This window comes from Diabrotica undecimpunctata, chromosome 8 (assembly GCF_040954645.1).
Source record: "Diabrotica undecimpunctata isolate CICGRU chromosome 8, icDiaUnde3, whole genome shotgun sequence".
In the NCBI taxonomy this organism is placed as follows: domain Eukaryota; kingdom Metazoa; phylum Arthropoda; class Insecta; order Coleoptera; family Chrysomelidae; genus Diabrotica; species Diabrotica undecimpunctata.
In genome coordinates this window covers 128861519-128881460 of record NC_092810.1, presented here as the reverse complement: position 1 = coordinate 128881460, position 19942 = coordinate 128861519, and the positions used below count along the sequence as shown (strand labels likewise).

Here is a 19942-nt window from a genome sequence, read left to right as displayed (position 1 = left end):
TCGAGGCATTTTTCTTTGTATAAAGCAAATATCTTTCTAACATTAAGACAGGGATCTAAGTATCTTCAGTTTGGGTTATGAGTTCTCGTATAATGGCAGGTGTAAGCAGGAAAACTATTGATATGATTTGTTACAAATCCAACACGGGCTTCATCACTTTTATTGGAACTTGCATTCTTCCCTCTTAAATCTTCCCCTACTTTACCAGACTTCTCTTTCTGCAAGACTCTTGTCATTCTACCATCAGACATTTGAAATGTTTGCAAAAAATACTGCTTGCAAACAATGTGACTGGAGCTCTCAATGTTGAAAACATATTTATGTGTACAGACCTTCATTTCTCTGCTTCCATTACGCCTTCGTCTATTGGCAACTGCTATTTTTCATACTAGGCCACATATATAACAATTTTGTCGTTTATAGTCACCCATAGCCCAAAACGAGTCAAAGAGAATTTTCCTACTTGCCTCACTAACCTTCTCGTAACATTTTTTATTGCACTTGCAGTCTCTATTTTTAAATATTTTATTCTTACCAGCATTTCTTTCTGCACTTTTAACATTCCTTTTCCACAAAGAAGAGTTTTGTCTTTTTGACAACAATATCTTCATCCTTTTCACATACAGAAGATTTTACAGTGGGTAACACAACTGTAGCATTAACTTGCAAGTTGATCTCGTTATCATCTGGAACACAAAAAGTAATACCTAATTACATACCTAGTAATTATCTGGTATTAAGTTACTACTTAATACCAGAAATGATACACATTTATATTACTAAGTTATCAATTTATGTATGTCCAAGTATCTACTAAAATAACCGGCGCAACAAATAAACAGCTATTATCTAAACACTGACAAATACTTACCATCATTACTTCTTGATTCGTTTGGTGCAACATAATCCAAGTCTGTAATGTTATCATCTGAATCGAAGTGGAAATTTGAACATAATTACTATAAAATCAAATATAAACTAATATTTCTATTATAATACAAATCCAATAAATTTTTATAAGTTACGATATATAGAATGTTATAATCTATTTATGCTTTCAGAATACCAGTGGAAGGAAACTGTACCAGAATCGACTGAAATGCATCCAAAGTGGAGAAGTTACCAAGAACGGCAACGTAGTTGTGACTGCGCCAACTGTTGCTGAAACCGACCAAAGCAGCATTAGTAAATTGTCATCGACGATTTCCGAGATTAGAACCGCGCAAATAGAGTTGCGGCAGTCTGTGAAAATAACCCAATATTTCCAAATGGTGACCTTATTTTTAGTTTTAATACTAGGAGTCGTAGTAGGGTATATGGCTCGTAACTCCAAGGACACATCTTCAGAACATCCCTATTGTAATCATCCATAACAATAACTGTCATTAGCAGGGCCTCCAATTGAGATACCTTTATTTTACAAAGTATTACATAAAATGTTATTACAATTTTTATATTTGTTTTGTATTTTACAAGATTATTTTTAGGGCTCTGCGTTGAAGAAAAAGTGATGATAATGGTATTGGCTTGAGCAATGTCACTTTGAAAAATGATTAGAAATGGGGAAATATGATAATTCTAAATGTTTGTTTGAGCTGGCTTGAGCTTGTTATTAAACGTATCATCATTAAATTCAAATATACTACAGTTTATTATTTAAAATGTGTTATCTGCTGAAAGAAATGTATGAAGCAATTACTAATTTAGAAAACAAGGGTTAGATTCAGTAAACATCTGCTGATGCGATTGAAGAAGAATCGGAAAGGAAAGGAATTAATGAACTGCGGGCAGAACACATTATAGAAACATTTGAAAGCAATAAAATTAATTTCTTACAGCTTTATACATCAGTGCAATATTTAAGAAATTGTATTTCATATTTGATTTCTTTGTTTGGTTTGCGTTCTTACGAGTTAAGGGGTAGATTACTGAACAACCTGGTATTTTTAGCAGACTCAGTACATCACATGTCGTCGGCCATAAGCCCGATCTTACGTTGGTTCCCACTTGTGCCATCTCTAATTATCAACCAAGTTTATTGCTTTAAATATGCTTTCTTCAAAGAAACAGATTCTTCCAGATTAAAATTGGAGAAAATAATAGAATTATCTAAACCGTAGGATATTACACTTAGATATAGAAAATCTATTATGCCCCATTTTCACTTACCACTTAACAGATAATTTCGACTAAATTCCTACTTCTTTACTTAATGCATCATCTTCTTCTTTTAGTGCCGACTTCGCTAATGAATGTTGGATATAACTATTACAAATTCGTCTATATCTTCTGCTTTTATTAAAAGCGTCTATTGTTTAACCCGGTCCAGTCGCGAATGTTTTTCAGCCAGGCTTTTTGTCGTCTACCAGGATCCCTTTTTTTCTTCAATTTTACCATTCATAATCAGCTGCAACAACTAGTATTTATCATTTCTAAGTATGTGCCCCAAATAGGTATGCTGTGTTTCTCCTTTTAATAGCGGGCAAAAGTTGTCTGTCTGTTCCCATTCTCATTAAGTCAACATTAACATTCCAAGCCTTGGCACCATAAAGAAGAATAGTGTGGATACGATACCATTTTGCCATACGATAACGGATTTGCAGATTGAAACCTTGGTTACTTAAAAATTTCCTCATCTTCAAAAAGGCTGCTCTATTCTTGATCCAATTTCTGATTTAGATCTTCACTAATCCAGACTCCATTTTGTACACTTGTTCAATATCTTCATTTTTTATCCGGATCCTTGTTATGACTTTATCCCTCTTACTGGTAACCATGGTTTTTGTTTTTTTTTTATGTTTATTGTTAAACCAAACTGTTCCCCAGTATCACAAATAGTGTTTAGTAGCGTCTGCAGGTCCTTCTCACTGTCAGCGATAATGACTGTTTGTCGGCATAACGAATGTTATTTTTTTGTGATCTTGTAAATAAATCTTTGGAGTAAGTATATATTAAATAGTAATGGTGAAAGTACACAGCCTTGACTCACACCTCTACTTATCTATTGCGCATCCGTACTATTTCCATCTATTAATGTATCATGGTTTATAAAAAACAATCTTCTTAGAGTTTGTGTCTATTAAGTATATCTGCTATAATACGTAATTTTGTGTTTTTACAGAAAACTTTTGACTATAGACAGGCATTGGAAGACATGACAGATGAATTGTTTTACTGATCCTCAACTTCATTAACATCTACTCAGATTTGAGTATATGATCTAACTTTGACTATTTTCCTGGTTTATTTAGTTTTTCTAAACTGACCACGATGATAGTATTCAATCTCTGGCGCCAAATATTTTCTAAATTAGACGCATCTTCCATTGACATAATTGACATAATTTGGTGGCAAATACCTTTACCTTTAAAAGTAATATTTAATGGTTTACGTATTTAGGATCTTTGACCTTTTTAAACCTGCAAGTACACCTTTTTTTGTAAACTATCCATTATGGTTCCTTCTTCATTTCTTTCAACGGATCCACTAACCAAGATACTCACAATATACATCACTAAAACCGATAAAATCACTTTTATGAAAAACAAAAATATTTGCCAAAACCTAATCATTTTTCATGTAAAATTTAATTTAGTTTTTATTTTTGTTCATATACCCAGTGTTAAATATATTCAGACCCAGAATTTGGAGTACGCTTTATAAAGTGACATTGCGAGCTTCTTCTAGGTTTGTTGATTTTTAAAATATTTATTTTCCGTATTTTTCGATTAAATTTTAGAAAATTTATTATCTTGATGAGGTAGTTAATTTAATTGCAGTATAATTTTAATTGTTTTAACCACATATAAATAATTTCGAAATAGGAACGTGTGTTAATATTAGCTTTGTTTATTTTTTATATTATCTTGTAGGTGACCGTTAGTACAGGGTGTCTAGTACAGGTGACTTTAAATAGTAAGGCATTTACTCAAGAAACACATACAAAACACAAAAGAATTTCGGACAAAAGTCTCTATACGTCGTGGTGCACAAAATTGCTACATAATCTTATGACTCTTTACTCTACAATGACTTTGATTACAAGTCTCATGAATTTTAAAGCATTTAAATGTCACAACCGATACCAATTACGATTGTTCTCGATGGCTGATACTGAATTAATGCAAGAAATATTCGTTTGAACACAATGATAAAGTTTATTTTTTATTAGCAGCAATTACTTGAATCTTTTTCGGTCATGAGCTCCCTGATTTTAATGAATTAATAATTATTAACAAAACACTAAGTCAAAAGCAAGCACAAAATGTGATTCAAATCAAAAGTTCCAGATTGTCTTTTAATTTTTTTATCTTTAGAATATTTTTTGTTGTAAGTAAATAATTGCTTTTGCATTTGTTTTAACTTTTTGAATCGTTTCTTCTACAACAGATTCAAATTAACTACCTCAGAACGGTATAACTGTCATGCACAATTAGATTTTAGACAAAATTTTATTCACCCCGCGAGTTGCTAAGTTCGATTTATATTCTATTTTTAAAGAAAAATTAAAATGAGTTAAATAAAAATTATTTAGTACCGTTATTTCACTAATTTGTAGGCCGGAAAGGAATTGTGAAATTTTTTAATACGTATTATTTATATGTAAGTTTATTATAGAAAATATAAAAATTGTTTTTACTGTTTTGTTTCTATTGTGTATACCTTCTACAAGATCCACCACCCTGAAATAGATCATATATGTATGCCAATATGTATACAACTAAAAAAATCATTTAAAGTGGTACTAAGGATTAGGACTTAGATAGTCAGGTATAGTTAGCACCGACTTTCTATCGTCCGTCGGCAAATTCAAACAAAAATCTAACTTCCAGACCATCTTTTACCACCTTTAGTCCAAAAAAATTATTACATACATTTAATATATTTTTTACCACCAAAAATGAGATGTTTTAACCAAATAATGCTTCAAATATAATGTGCAGAATAATTTTGAATTACGTTCCGCTAATGATCTTGCTTTTTTGTCCTTAAAAGAAGGAAAAAGTTTCAATTATATTGCTTAATATTTCGTCTAAATATAACCGTCTAACAATTTTAACTGTACTAATGCCTAAGTATCAATCTTCAAGTTTTAAACTGATTGATTTATGATGAGTAATCCGGTTGTAAAAATACCGGCATGTGCCTTACCTAAAGGACTGGACTTGCAAATTTTTAGTTTAGTTGTATCTTTGCAACTAGCTTGTTTATAGATAGATGTGCATTGCTTTAATTTTAAGTTATGTTGAAATTTTGTTGTGAGTAGTTATAATAATTGTAGTATTTTTTTGTTGTTTGTTTTTTTGAAACTGTCTATTTGTGTATAAAGAAAATGTTTAGACCATGGGAAAAATCACCTACAGTTTTTCGTGCATGGGAGCAAGAGAACCCAAGTAGTAGTAGAGAAAGTGTAGTAGTCAACAATCTTTTAAGTGTAAGTGATACAAAAAACAATGACACTGAGATTGTAACTGTAGAAAAGTGTCTAAGACTTCCAAAGAAAATAATTGTTTTGAATGAACAATTTAAGAGAATTTGTATGAACGTTTACAAAAATCTTCAAAATGATCCTGAAAATAGTTGTAAAGTGGTGTTAAAAAGAGAAAAACAAGATCGGATGCTGGAAAACCTAAACAAATTTAATATCGTGACTGCTAAATGTTTAAGGAATTTGGTTTACGAGGAATACAAAAAAATGTAATACCAACAATTAATATTACATACACCAAGCTTGTTGCGATGGGAAGAAGCTGTCCTAAACGTAGACGGCTGAAAAAGACGGGTTCAAATACAAAATCGTTGATAAACGGGTGGCTATTATGGAAAGTAAGAGGATAGTACACTGGCGTTTAGATCATTTAAAACAAATCAAGAATATCGAAACCAACAGCGGACTATATATTATTTAGACGAGACATGGTATGACATGCATGATACCGCTAGTAAGGGTTGGACTGATGGTTCACTTGGGTGCCAGTTGAAAGGAGTACCTCCGAATAAAGGTTCTCGGATGATTATTGTGCACTGTGGATCTGCAAATGGTTGGGTGCTAAATAAGTTAATGCTTTGCGAAAAAAAAAATGTGTAGATTATCATCAGAATATGAATTCTACTATATTCGAAGAGTGGTTTAAAAACACACTACTTCCCAATATAACATCGGGCAGTGTGACAGTTATAGACAATGATAGCTACCACTCAAGGCTTCACAAAAGAATTCCTAACAGTTCGTCTTCAAAACAGGAACTAAAAGATTTCCTCTCAGAAAATGATTTGTATTTTGAAGACAACTATAATAAGAAACAGTTACTTGAAGTGTTTCGTACTAAAACTTATAAGAAACAATATATAGTGAACACTATTGCAATACAACATGGCCATAATGTTTTGAGGTTACCACCTTATTTTTGCATATTCAATCCTATCGAACTTATTTGGGGACAAGTAAAAAAACGGATTCGGAGGAAAAATAGTTTTCCAAAATTTGACGCGAAAGTGGTCGATTTAATTCGATATGAACTATCAGAGATTACAAGTGCCGATTGGAAAAAAGCAGTAAACCGTGTAGTGAAAGTAGAAAATGAGTACAGAAGACTAGGACAATTATTTTCAAACAGTGGACAACTTATTATTAATCTGGTGGATAGTGACGATGATAGAGCTCGCCTGCAGGAGAAATATTTTAGACAAGGTACTCTAACATGATGATTATTTCAGTTAAAACAACTCAGTTTTTCATTATAACTTTCTAACTAACTTTCTTTAAAACAATATTTTCTTAAATGTAAAATACTTTTCCACAGTTTCGTCCATGTACGTCATCGTTAAACGCTAATAGGGATTTTCAACGCTTCTCATATATTTCAGGCACTTATGATATGTCATATAATTTTAATATATCTACGTCATACGTTATTGGTATATAGTATATACGAATAACGTATACTAAACTATACATACAAAAGACATATGACGTAGATATCTTAAAATTGTATGACATATAACAAGTGCCTGAAACAAATGGGAAGCGTTAAAAAGCCCTATAGAAGATGCCGTTGTATCACCTAGTATTTTTTCCGACAGGGTGTTAGAGTGATAATTTTTTTTACGTTTCACTTTTAACCATTTAAAAAACAAAGAAATATAACGTTTTGCTTGTTTTTCAAAAATCAGATTTTCTCCTCTTTGACTATAATATACACATTACACATTGTTATTTTATGATTTAATATTTGTATCAAAAATTTGTGTCGGTGAAACAACCAATATCGCGATACGTCCCTGAACATCGGTTACTCGAATTTCATAACATACAAATATCTGTTTGAATTTGCCGACGGACGAAATATCGTTGGACTCGACTTTATACAGTGTGTCCGTAAAGTGTGGAATAAATTCGATATTTCCTAAATGAAAAGCCTTTTTTAAAAAATCTAAAACACATCGATTTTTAAGTTTAATGTTCTACATTCTACAACAAAATTTTATTATAAAAGGTGATACACATCAAGGTGATGACGTCATCGGCTCTTTTTTTAAAAGTAATACCCTGTATTTTAGGACATTTTTAGATCGATAAAAATAAGCTGATTCCAAAAAATATAATACTGAGGGTCTAACGGATAAAAGATATGCGCTTAGAAAATAAATTATTTATTATCATTGCAAAAAGTTGGCTACCACTAGTTTTTAGTGAAATGTAATTATTTTTAGTAACGTTCAATAACAATTAAGTAGTACAATAATTGTATTAATTCGTGATTGATCTGTATTATTGCTTAGAATTAATCTAAAGTAGAAATGAATTTAAGTGTAAAGCAAAGAATTGAAATACTCATGATGATTGAGTATGGAGACAAATAGCGAATTCAGATGGAAGTGTGTAATTTATTTAATGATAAATATCCAGAAAGACCCATAACGCAATCAACAGTAAGTAAGATTGAAAAGAAATTTCGAGAAACTGGTATGGTTGAAAATGCACACAAATCAGGTAGTCCTTCTGTAAGTTATGATACATTAGATGTTCTACTTGCTTTTGAAGAAGATGCGCACACTTCTGTTCGGGTTAGTCATGATCTCTTTGTTTGCAAAACAATGGTATACAAAGTAATAAAAATTGAAAAATGGCACCCCTTTAGATGCACACTTGTACAGGAATTAAACGAGGATGATATACTTGTCGGCGTCAATTAAGATGTCAACATCTAAATATATTACTAGATGGAATAAATTTTTCATTAAGGGGTTCTGTATTGTTATACGAGTAGTAGTAGTTTATTATTTTAGTTTACTATTTAATATATCTTTAAACATGACTATATCTGTTGTGTAGTTTTGTACAATGGAGTTGGGGTATTTTGAGTTTAAAGCATTTTGTATGGCATCAGAAATAACTGTGAAGCCAAGACAGAATTTTGGGAACCCAGCTCCTTAATAAATTCAGATGATGAGGCTTTTTGGTGCTTAACTGTGTACTTGTAATGCTATGTATTACAAAAGATATAGCAGTTGAAGCTTGGGTGAGATAGATATCCACCTTTTAGTTTTTGTGACACCACTTCTGTCTCCACAGGAGGATTCATATCTTTGGTTTTTCCTATGGATAAGGTTTACTATGTTACAGATATTTGGCAAGATACTATGTTTTCAGAATTATGATTTTGAACTTTTTCATAGTCAGTATCTGTGGAAAGAGATTGACTTATGGATGGGAATATTTTTTATAGTTGGAATTGAATATTTATCTTAGGAGTTGTTTGTTCATGTGATCGAGAATATATTTTTCAGTGTTCTTTTGTCACATAATTAAAGCAGTTTAGTTTATCAAGTAAAAATATACTTGAGTTGGTATTTTATTATCTCAAAAAAGTTAATTGAGTTACTGGTTGAAGTCCTAGTTTTTTAGTTAATCTTGTATTAGAGAGTTGGAATGGAATTGTGGGACAGTTGTGGTGGTTAAGGTTCTAACTTATATTTGATGAGGTAAATGCATATACTATTGTTGGAGACAGGAGGCAAATATTATGTTTTTTGGTTGCACTAGATTTCCTAACACAGTAATGTATTCATGTAATCATGAATCTCATCAGGTAAGAGCACTAAAAATGTAAGGTTGGTTTATATGTTTTGAAGTTATAAATGGAAAGAAATTAAGAACATTCAGGTTCTTATCAGTATTTAAGAATTCTAATTTTGATTGATAGGTATTGTATCAAGATGCTAGTCACAGTTATGATTTTTAGTACAAACACAATAACCAAAGTGTTAATAATTGAGAAAACATGTGGGAAGCAGTAAAAAACAAACAATAAATATGAAAACAAGTATATATTTAAATAACAATCCATTATCCATTTTTCCATTTTGTTATCAACAAACCAATCACCTTCCATAAATAAAATAAAAATAAAAAAATAAATTAAATGTAAAAAATGATGTTATCTTGAAGAGCTAACTGTGGCACTTTCTTCTGGTCTTATATTGGTATAAATGGGCCGGCCCATAAACCTTGGTACTTGATCTGTTAAACTTTCCCTTCTTCTAGTTCTAACTATGGGTGGAGTTTGAGCTGATTGTTTTTTCATGTATTTGAACTTACCTTCACCTGGAAGCTTTGGCAAGAGAGATGGCTGAATGTACCACACTCTATAAGTAAAAAACCAAGTAACAATAGCAACTACTCCACCAAGGAATTTTTCTATCATGATATGGTAATACAACATAGTGCTGATCAACATAATATCCCACAAAATTTGAATAACAGCAATTATTATAAACAACAGTCTTATATATGGTGTAAACTTTTCATAGTTTGTCTTCATTTCTTTTAACTCCAGGTCAGATAGGTTGCGCAAAGGATTTGGTTTTTCATTTGCATCTCTTGCTAAACGTTGATGTTCTTCTAGTCTTATGTAGTCTTTTATTGTGTCCCAGTTTACAATACACCTTGTCTCTTCTATAAGTAACAAACTACCATAAATTAAAATAAAGGAATGACCAGACAGATCAAATCCATTCCAAACATGACCTTCATGTAAACATACTATTTTGCTATTGAAACCTGGAGTTGCACATCTGCCAAGGGATGCTTCAATTATGTTGAAAACTGTTGTCCATAACCACCAGAAAAATGTTGCTATTAGGATTCTTGGGAAATGCTGTTTAAGAATCTTTTGTTTATTTCCACAACAATATACCACTGACGTCAAAATAAGAAAAGGCACGATGAGGGTCAAATTCCATCCCCAGGCAAATTTAACAAACACCTTATTAAATATATTATCGGATCTTGCCAAATAGGTTTTTGGTATCATTAATACATCAGCAATTAATGATATAAGAAACAAACACGCTAAATATATTCCCACCTTCAAATTTGTGTCAAAAAATAGTGATTTCTTGCATAAGTACAAAACCATTAAAGTTAAAATTTCCTTTACTGATGTAGGCTCACTTGTGGGTTTCGTCCCTTTTTGTTCTATATTATTTGAGTTATTTATATTAGGTCGAAAATTTAAATTCGTTGCGTGAACTGGCCGTCGTTTACTAACCATTTTGACGTGGTATTAAAAAATATATAGTGGTACATTTAGTTCAAAATTTGTTATAAAATTTCACATTTTCAAGTATATATTGCCGATTATCATGACATTGTGCTTTAGATGTCAAATGTCAGTGTCAATCTGGACGTGGTTAAGTATAAAAATCCAATGACGTATTAAAAGATCAAATAATTTTGGAGTGTATATGCAACCTTCGGGTTATTAAAAAATATTTCTCCTATTAATATACTTTATATCATAATATTTATATATTTTTTCAAAAAATATTTATACCACATAGTAGTGTAGAGCTCTCCTAATAATAATAAATCTAATTATTATAAACCGACAAACAGATCAGCTAGACAAGGGATATGCCATACAAGAAGCACTTAAAGAGTATAGCGGAAAGAAAAAAAAAAAGCATATTTACCGATGATATTTACTGATGCAACACGAGCACAGAACCTGACAAGCAGAGAAGGAATTAATTTCGTAAAAAAGAAAATCCAATTCACCGCAGAAAGAAGAGAGAAAATATGAACAAAGATCTTCAAGAATTACAAGAACTAAGTAAGCTAATAGTGACAAGAAAATTTTACCAGAAACCGAACAATTGTAAAAAAAATTACAGAAAAGGGAAGTACAGACTACATTGGTAATAAAACTATTGGGAAATGCGGTGGTCCCTCATGGTGGACACATATATACAGTTAAACACATACCAACATATTGTCAAGAAAAAAATAAAAGATAATGGAAAAAAAGCAAAAACGTCATGAAAAAGAGCACACCGTGAATTAAAACTCAAAAATAGCTGGAAAGCATATCAAACTGGTAAATAGGTACATTTTGTGCAAACTAGTAAGTAAGATTATGTGTTGATTTGTTCTTTGTGTTATTTATTATCTAGAAAATTATTTTAAATTAATAAAATATTTCCACGGGGTAGGTACAGTTATTAATTTTGAAGTATACATTTTGGGACTACATACGTCACTGATACTGCCTTGTTCATACTCATATTTTTTTAGTCCACGTTTGTACGAAACAAGTTTAGGCTTCTGTATAGCGATCTCATTTTGGGGTCCGGTCGTTAAAGTGTTTAATCCTATCGATGGCTTAATCGCCTTAAACATGTAACTGTAACGCTCACTTATGTTTGATTTCTGGTTCTCAGATTAATAACATCCAAGGCAGACGATTGGAGCTTTAGACACTACCAAATATTTACCAATAATTCAGTGCAAATTAACAGATAAAACAAGATTATATATGCAATAAAAGTATCGTAGTATCGTAAATTATTTGAAAGTAATGCATCAAGTTTTAAAAGTTTTTTGAATAACTTTTTACATTACAAAATCACAGAACACTAATCACAAATTAGGCTATGGCATAGATTAAATAGTTGTCTGAGATCGAGATCTACATTATACTAATTTTATTTTTTGTAATAACAAGTACTAATCTCTAAGTAAAATCACAAATTATACATTTGTAATTTTAATTTTACAATTTGCGGTTTCACTTAGAGATTAGTATAATTATTGTTATTACCTCAAAAAGTCGCAAAACACATTAGACGAGATACTTTTCATTATGATTTATTTTTTGTAGTGGTTCTCCTGTTATTGGGAGATCTGATCTGTCATATGTGACAATCATCTTGTCAAAAAAAGTAGACATGACATGGTGGATCCTAGAAAGTGGAAGTTGTTTATAAATTTGTTATATTTTAACAAATAGTGAACGTTCTACGTGATTCGGTTTAATATAGTTTGTTTAATTTACTTTGTAAGGAAATCCTATTCTTTAAGATGTGCTGTGCTGTATTGTCACCGATTAAGTAATTAAAGTCGCAATGGCAGACCATTTTTAATAAAATACTTTTACTAAAATCAGTGTTTGTGATTATGTTTTATTATATATATTCTTCAAAAATGTGCGGTATTTCGAAAACTTTATTGGTACTTAGTTGCCTGATTTTCTTTTGCCAAAATTTAAATGGTGAGTACTGTACTTAGATTAGATTTAAATTTAATAACAATAATACAGGACCCTTCAATTTTTTATTCATTTGACAATAAACGGTAAGACGCAAATTGGGAGATGAATTTAATTAAACCAGTTTATTGACCATATACTAATTTAAAGATTTAAAATAGAAGTGGAGTACCAACTAGAGACAATTGGTTTTCTTTTATCCTTTCTTGTTTTTAACCATTGATTTAGTTTCATGAACTTGTTTTGTAATCTTTTTATCAGGTATATGAAATTCATGTCTAAATTTCTTTAGTTCATGCATCACCATTTGTCTTAGTACACTTACATACATTTATGTTTGTGTGGATTTGGCAGGTAGTTTACTGATCTACTTAAATTATATTTATGTATTTTGTCTTTTTTTTTAATTTTCAATCTGTTTATTTATGTAAGTACATTATGTAAGTTTTTCTAGTTCTATTTCCTTATTTTCATGTAATAGTTAATTACCTCCTGATTACCATACTTTTCTTTACACATGATTTCAATGGATAAATAGGTATTAATAAAGTTAATGTGCATTACTGTTTTACCACAATTATTCTTGCAAATTTTTTGATTTTTCTTTTTGAAAGGTCCTGGTTCTAATGTTGGTTTAATTCCTGGAACAAGAAAAATATCACCTTTTTAAAGTCCACTAGGAAACTAAGTTCCTGTAGCTGGCTGTATACCTTAAAACCCACCATTGAATAGGGCCAAATAAAAAAAGCATATTGGGCAAAACCAGGGGTTGAAGTCCAACCAGCAGGTGGAAGTTAATACCAGATTGTTTACTTTCGTGGTATTCCTTCAGATCCAAGAATATCAACAATATTGAGATAATTTTCCAGGGGACAACTTTTTGTTTGATGTGACATTGAACTCTATATATTTGATCTAGAACTTTTGTTTGTATTATTTAGCACAAATTTTGATAATATGTATACAATATTTTGTCAAAACATGCATTTAATTATGATGTGATATCTAATTTTGAGGAAAAATGTTATTTGTGTCCATTAAAAATTTGGTAGATATGACTGATACAATTTCTATCGATTACTAAAATGTGAAATGGTGACATGATTCTGTAAATATCCCAATGGGAAAATTCAGAATTTATGAAGTACAAGATTTAAAGTATCTAACACAACAGCAGAATGTATCACCAACAACAGTACAAAAGTTGCCAAGAAAATATCTTTGCCTTTCTACAGTATAAATATTTAATGCTTTTCTTTGACTTGTCTACTTGCTAAGAGTATTAATAACATTGGAAAAAATAAATACTTAAATTGGGCAAATCTTTATGCAATATTTCACCATATTGTAATATATCACCCTCATAAGTATATGTCAACAAAATAACTATTGATGCCTGATGAGATTAACACAGATCAAAATATTGGTGAATAGATACCACTCCACTAATCTAGCATTCCATGATAGAACTAGTTTCTATGATCATGTATAATAGAAATCAAGCTTAAGACAAAACACTACATACTTCAGATTTCTTGGAATTTATAAATAATATAGGATAGAGAACTAGAGTAATAATGATATATCGTTGCCGTTAATGCAAAATGTCGTATGTTAAAAAATGCACTTTTCAGGAGACACAAAAAACTGAATAATATTTATTGTGTGAGTAGTGTTTTTCTCCAAATTAGAAGATATACAATAAGTATTGTCCTTTGTCTTTAAGTATATCTTCTAATTTGGAGAAAAACACTACTCACACAGTAAATATTATTCAGTTTTTTTTGTCTCCTGAAAAGTGCATTTTGAAACATATGACATTTTGCATTAACGGCAACGATATGTACAATAGCTTAGTTGTGGGAATATATAAACAAAAAAAATAAATATGTTATACAGACTATATATTTTTAGACAGTTACTATATAGAATAACGAGTTAGAATAATCTCTGGAGGAGGAAATAATTAATGGGAAACAAAAACAATTTATTTAAACCATTGTTTAATGACATAATATGAATGGAGAAACAACTTGAAGAATAAGAAACATCTTAGTATTGGTGTAAAACAAAACAAAGAAAATGTCCACAATGAACAAATTATCTAAAAAATCATCAGGCACACCTTCAAAGTATGTATAGGAGAAAAGAATTGCTAGATTTATAAATAGATAAATTTCCTAGTAAATAAGGGAGTAAGGCAAGACAACCCACTTTCATCTATTTACTTAATTAGTCTCTTCCTGAAAAACATGCTGCAGGAAGCCAATTTAAATAGAAAAGAAATTATGTATCATAAAAAGTGTCAATCCTTGGCATTCACTGATGATATAGCAATAGTAGCATGAAGCAAACAGGAAGTAATACAAATAACTAATGAATTAGAAGAAAAAGCCATAAAAAGGACTATTTAATGACATAAAAACAACATACATAGAATGCACAGACCAAGAATATGTAAGACTAAAGTATTTAACAGTAAAAACAAATAATAATACATATAGACTTGAGAAAGTTGACAGGTTCGTATATCTAGGAACAAATATAATGTGAAGATCAAATATGGAAGAAGAAATCCAAAATAGACTAATGAAAGCAAACAAGTGTGTTTATGCATTAAATAGGTTACTAATAAATAAATGCCTATCAAGAGGTCCAAATTAAGAATATACAGTGTTTATTAAGCCTACAGTAACTTATGAATCAGGGACATGGACATTACATAAAAAACAAAAAGAAATGGTGCAGATATGGGAACGAAAAGTACTAAGGAAAATATTTGGGGGAAAAATAGAGAACAATGTTTGGATCAGAAGGACAAATGAAGATCAGAGAGACTTATGTGGGGATCCCAATATACTAGGAGTAATAAGAAAGATTAAGATGGCTAGAGCACATACAGAGGATGCTAGAGGGTAGACTACCAAAAATACTACTGTCAAGTATGATAGGAGCATGTCAAAGAAGGGGCTGAACCAGAACAAGGTAGAAAATGGATGTAGAAGATGATCTAAAAATACTCATTTAGGAAATTTTACAGTCTGTTTTAAACAGTTTTTGTGAAAGCCTCAAGCTTAGTGTGGATAACTCATTTTCGGTAATCATCAATACATAAGTTGGATTTCAATTCTTCACTAAAAATTACTTGAGACCAATTTTTTATCTGCCAAGAAAGTTTATGCCTATTATGTCCAGAAAAGCATGGCTTCCTTTTGTTTTGCTACTAACCGTCACTTTTTCTTTGTCTATAAGAAAATATGTTAAAATGTATTATACTACAAATACACTTTTAAGTTTTTACCTGTAATTCAACCTTATAAAACTTAAATCCAGATTTATTTTTCCACTTGCAACAGCATTCCCTTTACAGATTTAACCTAGTTTCATGATTTCATTTGGCTGTAACCTGCCTTATTTAGTATTTCCTTGACCTTCTTTGAAAACATTTACTAATATTCTCCTATTCCTATTAGAAATTAGTTTTTAACAACCCAGGTTTTTAATCTTTTTACTAAAGTACTTTATGTTTCCGCATAATGCTTAATTATATTCCACACTATAGTTTTAGGAATATTAATTTTATCCCCCTCTTCAAGAATTTTTTTATTGCGGTAATAATAATTTTTAATCAGCATCTCACGAATTTTTGAATTTGTAGAATACCAGACACCATTTTATTGAAATAATAAAGCGATTCACTAGATTTTACAAGAAATTAATTGTTTGACGTTTGTTAGAGGGTCCGGCTGCATCGTTTTTTGAAGCCTAATGGTCTTATTTTGTGTGGTTTTTAGCAGTTACTTCATACTGTCCCATTATTTAGTTGTCACTAATTTTTACATATTTTGATGATCCTTATGACATTACAGGTTATATGGGCTGTATCAGATGATTTTAATTACGTTTTGTAATTATATATCATATGAAATATTGCTTATTTAGCATTATTATCATGATCATTAAAAAAATAATAATAAATTAACAGTCAAACTCCCGAATTTGTTATATATTTTAATTTGTCGTATTATATAGTTGTTAGGGCTCGTATATATAAAAATACTTAGTTACTTGTACATAAAGGTACTGTAACTTCTTTGTTATTCGTTAAGAAACTCTTCTATAACTTCTTTTCTCTTTTCTTCTCGCCATTTTACGGAACTTGGGGAAAGATGTTGCAGATTTAAGTGGTAAAGGGAGATGGTTGTATAGCTTTTTTGCCGAATATACCTAATATAGATTTTTTTACTAACTCAGTTGACAGGATCGGTAAATAAACATCAAAGTTTGAATTTCTGGTGGAGTAGTCATGATTATGATGTCTGTAAAGTTAGCATATCCATTTTATAAAATTGATCATAAGTATCTAATAACCAGTAGCGTCTCAAACTAGGCAGAAGAAGTATGGGACGACCGCGCAAAAGGTTGAGTGATAACTTTCCATAGAGGTATTAATCCTCCAATGAACAAGCAGGATTGCTTGGTAAGAGGAAGAAGAAGAGGTATTTGTACACATATGTACCTAGTATTTCCTATAGTTTGTGTGAATAAATATATGTGTCCACTTAGATAATAACTAACATAGGTTATAGTATATTTCACTCTTTTTCAAAAATCTGTATCCCTTTTCGTTGCCGAGATATAGATATGGCTATGCTAGCTTTATCGTAAAGTTAGCATAGCCATTGTTTCTCGGAAACTGTTACAGAAATATATTGTTTTTGGGGATTGTTCAATTTAAAAATCAACAGCAATTAATTAGCAATAAAATATGCTGCTCGATCCTATCCTATAAGTTCCGATGATAAGAATAAGGAGTAGAACTTATTACAAAGTAGTTGAGCTTTTTTGCAACTAGCAACACCATATCGATGATTGAACTTGTTGTTACCTGAATAATAGATTGTTCCATTATTTGTAATTTGTTTGCCTGAACCTGGCCCTGTATGTCACTTATACCTAGAACATAAATTTGTAGGTTTTTCATTTCAAGGAGAAACCTTGATTTCATTCGCTAATTTACCACTTACATATAGACTTCTGACGTTCCAGGTGCCTCCTTTAAATATCTTAAATGCACATAAATTTCTCTGTTTTATGACCTCGGAGGCCCTCTGTTCTACAGCTGGAGATTCCTCCCCTGTCGGATCTTGGATTCTGTGGTCCATACTCAGTAAGTTTTTGTCATTTGCCATTCATGACTTTACTAGGGGTACTCTATGAGTCTGTAATGCAATGGTTCCCCATTGCCTTCTGCATCTTTACGCCATTGACCTATTTTTCCGTTCATCTGACTTTAGGGCCAGTTTCACAATGCCTGGACAAAAGAGTGCCCTTCCACTTACTAACTCATCCGCCCAAAGCCGTTGGTCGATAAGTGGGGGATTGCTTATACTGGCAATTACCTGTAGGTCCACAGGCCATATATCTCTCAATAATTTTGAATAGTACCGCTAGTAAGGCAATAGTTGCAGATATTCGAATTTTTTTTAGCACCCTTATGAAGAGGAATAAAAATGGCTGTCTTTAGGCACTCTGGAAATATATCTTTTTCAAAGGAATCATTATTGAGTGAGACCCCAGGACTTCTAACACATTTTTTGGGAGATTTGAAAAAATTTTAATGGATAGCCTATCAGTATACTTATTTTTACTTTTCCAATCCATTCGTTTCTTTCTTTTTTGATCATTAATTTGTATGTGAAACTTTTACACTTGCATTGATCTTTGCGATTTTATCAATATTTGTAAGTTTCCAGACATGTAAAATATAGGTGAAAACAGTTAGTATTGGTAAAATATTATCTTTTCCCTATTTACAAATTTCCCCAGTGAGTTTTTATATAACAAAAGACACGTAACAATCATTGCTCAAAATCTACAGAAGCTCTCGTTCAGATTCATAAAACAACAGCACAACTTCAACTGCTACATCTACTGATGAATCACACGCTTCTAGACTATGTGCTTGAATTTTGTCATCAAGAAATTTTGCCAATACTATACGGAAATTTTAAACCAAACGCTGAAGCTGAAAGAAAAAGAGCTATTTAGCATCAATTTTAGATATGATTTGCTAGAATTACATCGTCAGAATATCGCATATAATTCAGGTATTGCCAGTTTATTTTAATATGTCGTTCCTCATAATATAGTTTCTTGAAGACATCCTCCAGCGATTTATTTAACTGTTTCTGTCCTTTTGCATAGTTTATTTCTAGATGGAGATTTTTGTATATGTTTTGTTTTGTTTATAAAACAATCACAATAATGTGTAAAATGTAATTTTTCTGTGCTTATTATAGCTCAAGTGTTTTTAGTAACCGTTCTTATCTATTTAAAACACTATAAAGATTCTTAATATTTGATAAGATATGTAGCTCGCGTCTTCATAATATTGGGTAATCATTGCCAATAATCAAAACCAATTTACGAAATAAGATTGCGAAAGCTAGAGAGTAGATTTTTTATTGATACTGATTTTGGTATCATTGTAATAGCCAAGACTAAAGTTTATAATTATAACCTTGTTTGAATAACATTTTATTGCCTGTTAACAATGTAATAATGTTGATATTTTTAAATATCGCAATTGATTACTGTACGTAAAAAATTTGATAACTACAAATCAACATTTAATATTTATTTAAATTAAATATTTAATATTTACTCACAAATAGTTCCCTCTTGTTTGTAATGCCTGATTTCAATTGTCAAATTGAAATCACTCAAAATAATATCCACTCCTGTTGAAATGTAGTTTTAGATATTATTTTTCAAAGGGTCCACCCTGTTCACATAGAAATTAGAATACAAACCGATGGATTATATACCTAACAGCTAGGACAATGATGAGTCAGTGTTGGAGAATCCAAAAGTGAAAGATTTATATGTTAAATAAAATTAATATTAAAGGGGATACATCCTGTTGATATTTAATATTTAAGCAATATGCATAAATTAAAAACTTACTGATTTACTTATAAATTATGAATTTCCATCTTTTCCCCTTCTTCTGTGTCAGATTCGTTGTCTGGCTCGATTGGAATGATTATAGATTGACAAAGTTCTTTGATGTTATCATTAACAGTCCACAATCTTTCTTCCTCTTTTTTTACCTGGTTTCCGGCATTGATTCAGTTATTTTCATTACATTTTTTATGGAATTTAATGAAAGTTGTTTGACATCCTTCAATTTAAAAGTTGCATTTTGTCTATATAGTCTGATCATACGGTATTGTTTTGCGTTGAACACAGTCAACTATATCTACTTTTTTCCATGAGACCGTCGGTAACTTTTCCACTAATTTTGAGTGATAGCTGACGTTATCTATTCGCTAGCGATATTTTATTCTATTTTATTCTATTTTACTCTATATTATTCTATGATATTC

At 30.8% G+C, this 19942-nt stretch overlaps 4 protein-coding genes across 6 annotated transcripts in view; 3 read left to right on the top strand and 1 right to left on the bottom strand.

Annotated features, from left to right (window-relative positions):
- The window catches only part of LOC140448003 (motile sperm domain-containing protein 2-like), a 105836-nt gene extending 101198 nt beyond the window's left edge, over positions 1–4638 (top strand). Inside the window, exon 9 of the mRNA XM_072541039.1 lies at positions 1062–4638. Coding sequence (XP_072397140.1) covers positions 1062–1373 — 312 coding nt within the window. The 3' untranslated portion in view covers positions 1374–4638. The remainder of the gene's footprint in view (positions 1–1061) is intronic.
- Positions 4639–6102: 1464 nt separating this feature from the next.
- Positions 6103–6705, top strand: LOC140449106 (uncharacterized). The gene has a single exon (XM_072542249.1). The coding sequence runs from the start codon at positions 6103–6105 to the stop codon at positions 6703–6705; it is 603 nt and encodes a 200-aa protein (XP_072398350.1).
- Positions 6706–9315: 2610 nt separating this feature from the next.
- Positions 9316–10681, bottom strand: Fitm (acyl-coenzyme A diphosphatase Fitm). The gene has a single exon (XM_072541038.1). The coding sequence runs from the start codon at positions 10554–10556 to the stop codon at positions 9441–9443; it is 1116 nt and encodes a 371-aa protein (XP_072397139.1). The 5' UTR covers positions 10557–10681; the 3' UTR covers positions 9316–9440.
- A 1265-nt stretch (positions 10682–11946) lies between these two features.
- The window catches only part of babo (TGF-beta receptor type-1 babo), a 100003-nt gene continuing 92007 nt past the window's right edge, over positions 11947–19942 (top strand). Inside the window, exon 1 of one of the 3 annotated variants that reach the window (XM_072541031.1) lies at positions 11947–12554. In XM_072541031.1, coding sequence (XP_072397132.1) covers positions 12461–12554 — 94 coding nt within the window. In that variant the 5' untranslated portion in view covers positions 11947–12460. The remainder of the gene's footprint in view (positions 12555–19942) is intronic. The other 2 variants (XM_072541030.1, XM_072541032.1) reach the window with 2 other exon arrangements.

Coding starts and splice junctions, on each gene's coding strand:
- LOC140449106 (XM_072542249.1), top strand. CDS start 6,103: ATGAATTCTACTATATTCGAAGAGTGGTTTAAAAACACACTACTTCCC.
- Fitm (XM_072541038.1), bottom strand. CDS start 10,556: ATGGTTAGTAAACGACGGCCAGTTCACGCAACGAATTTAAATTTTCGA.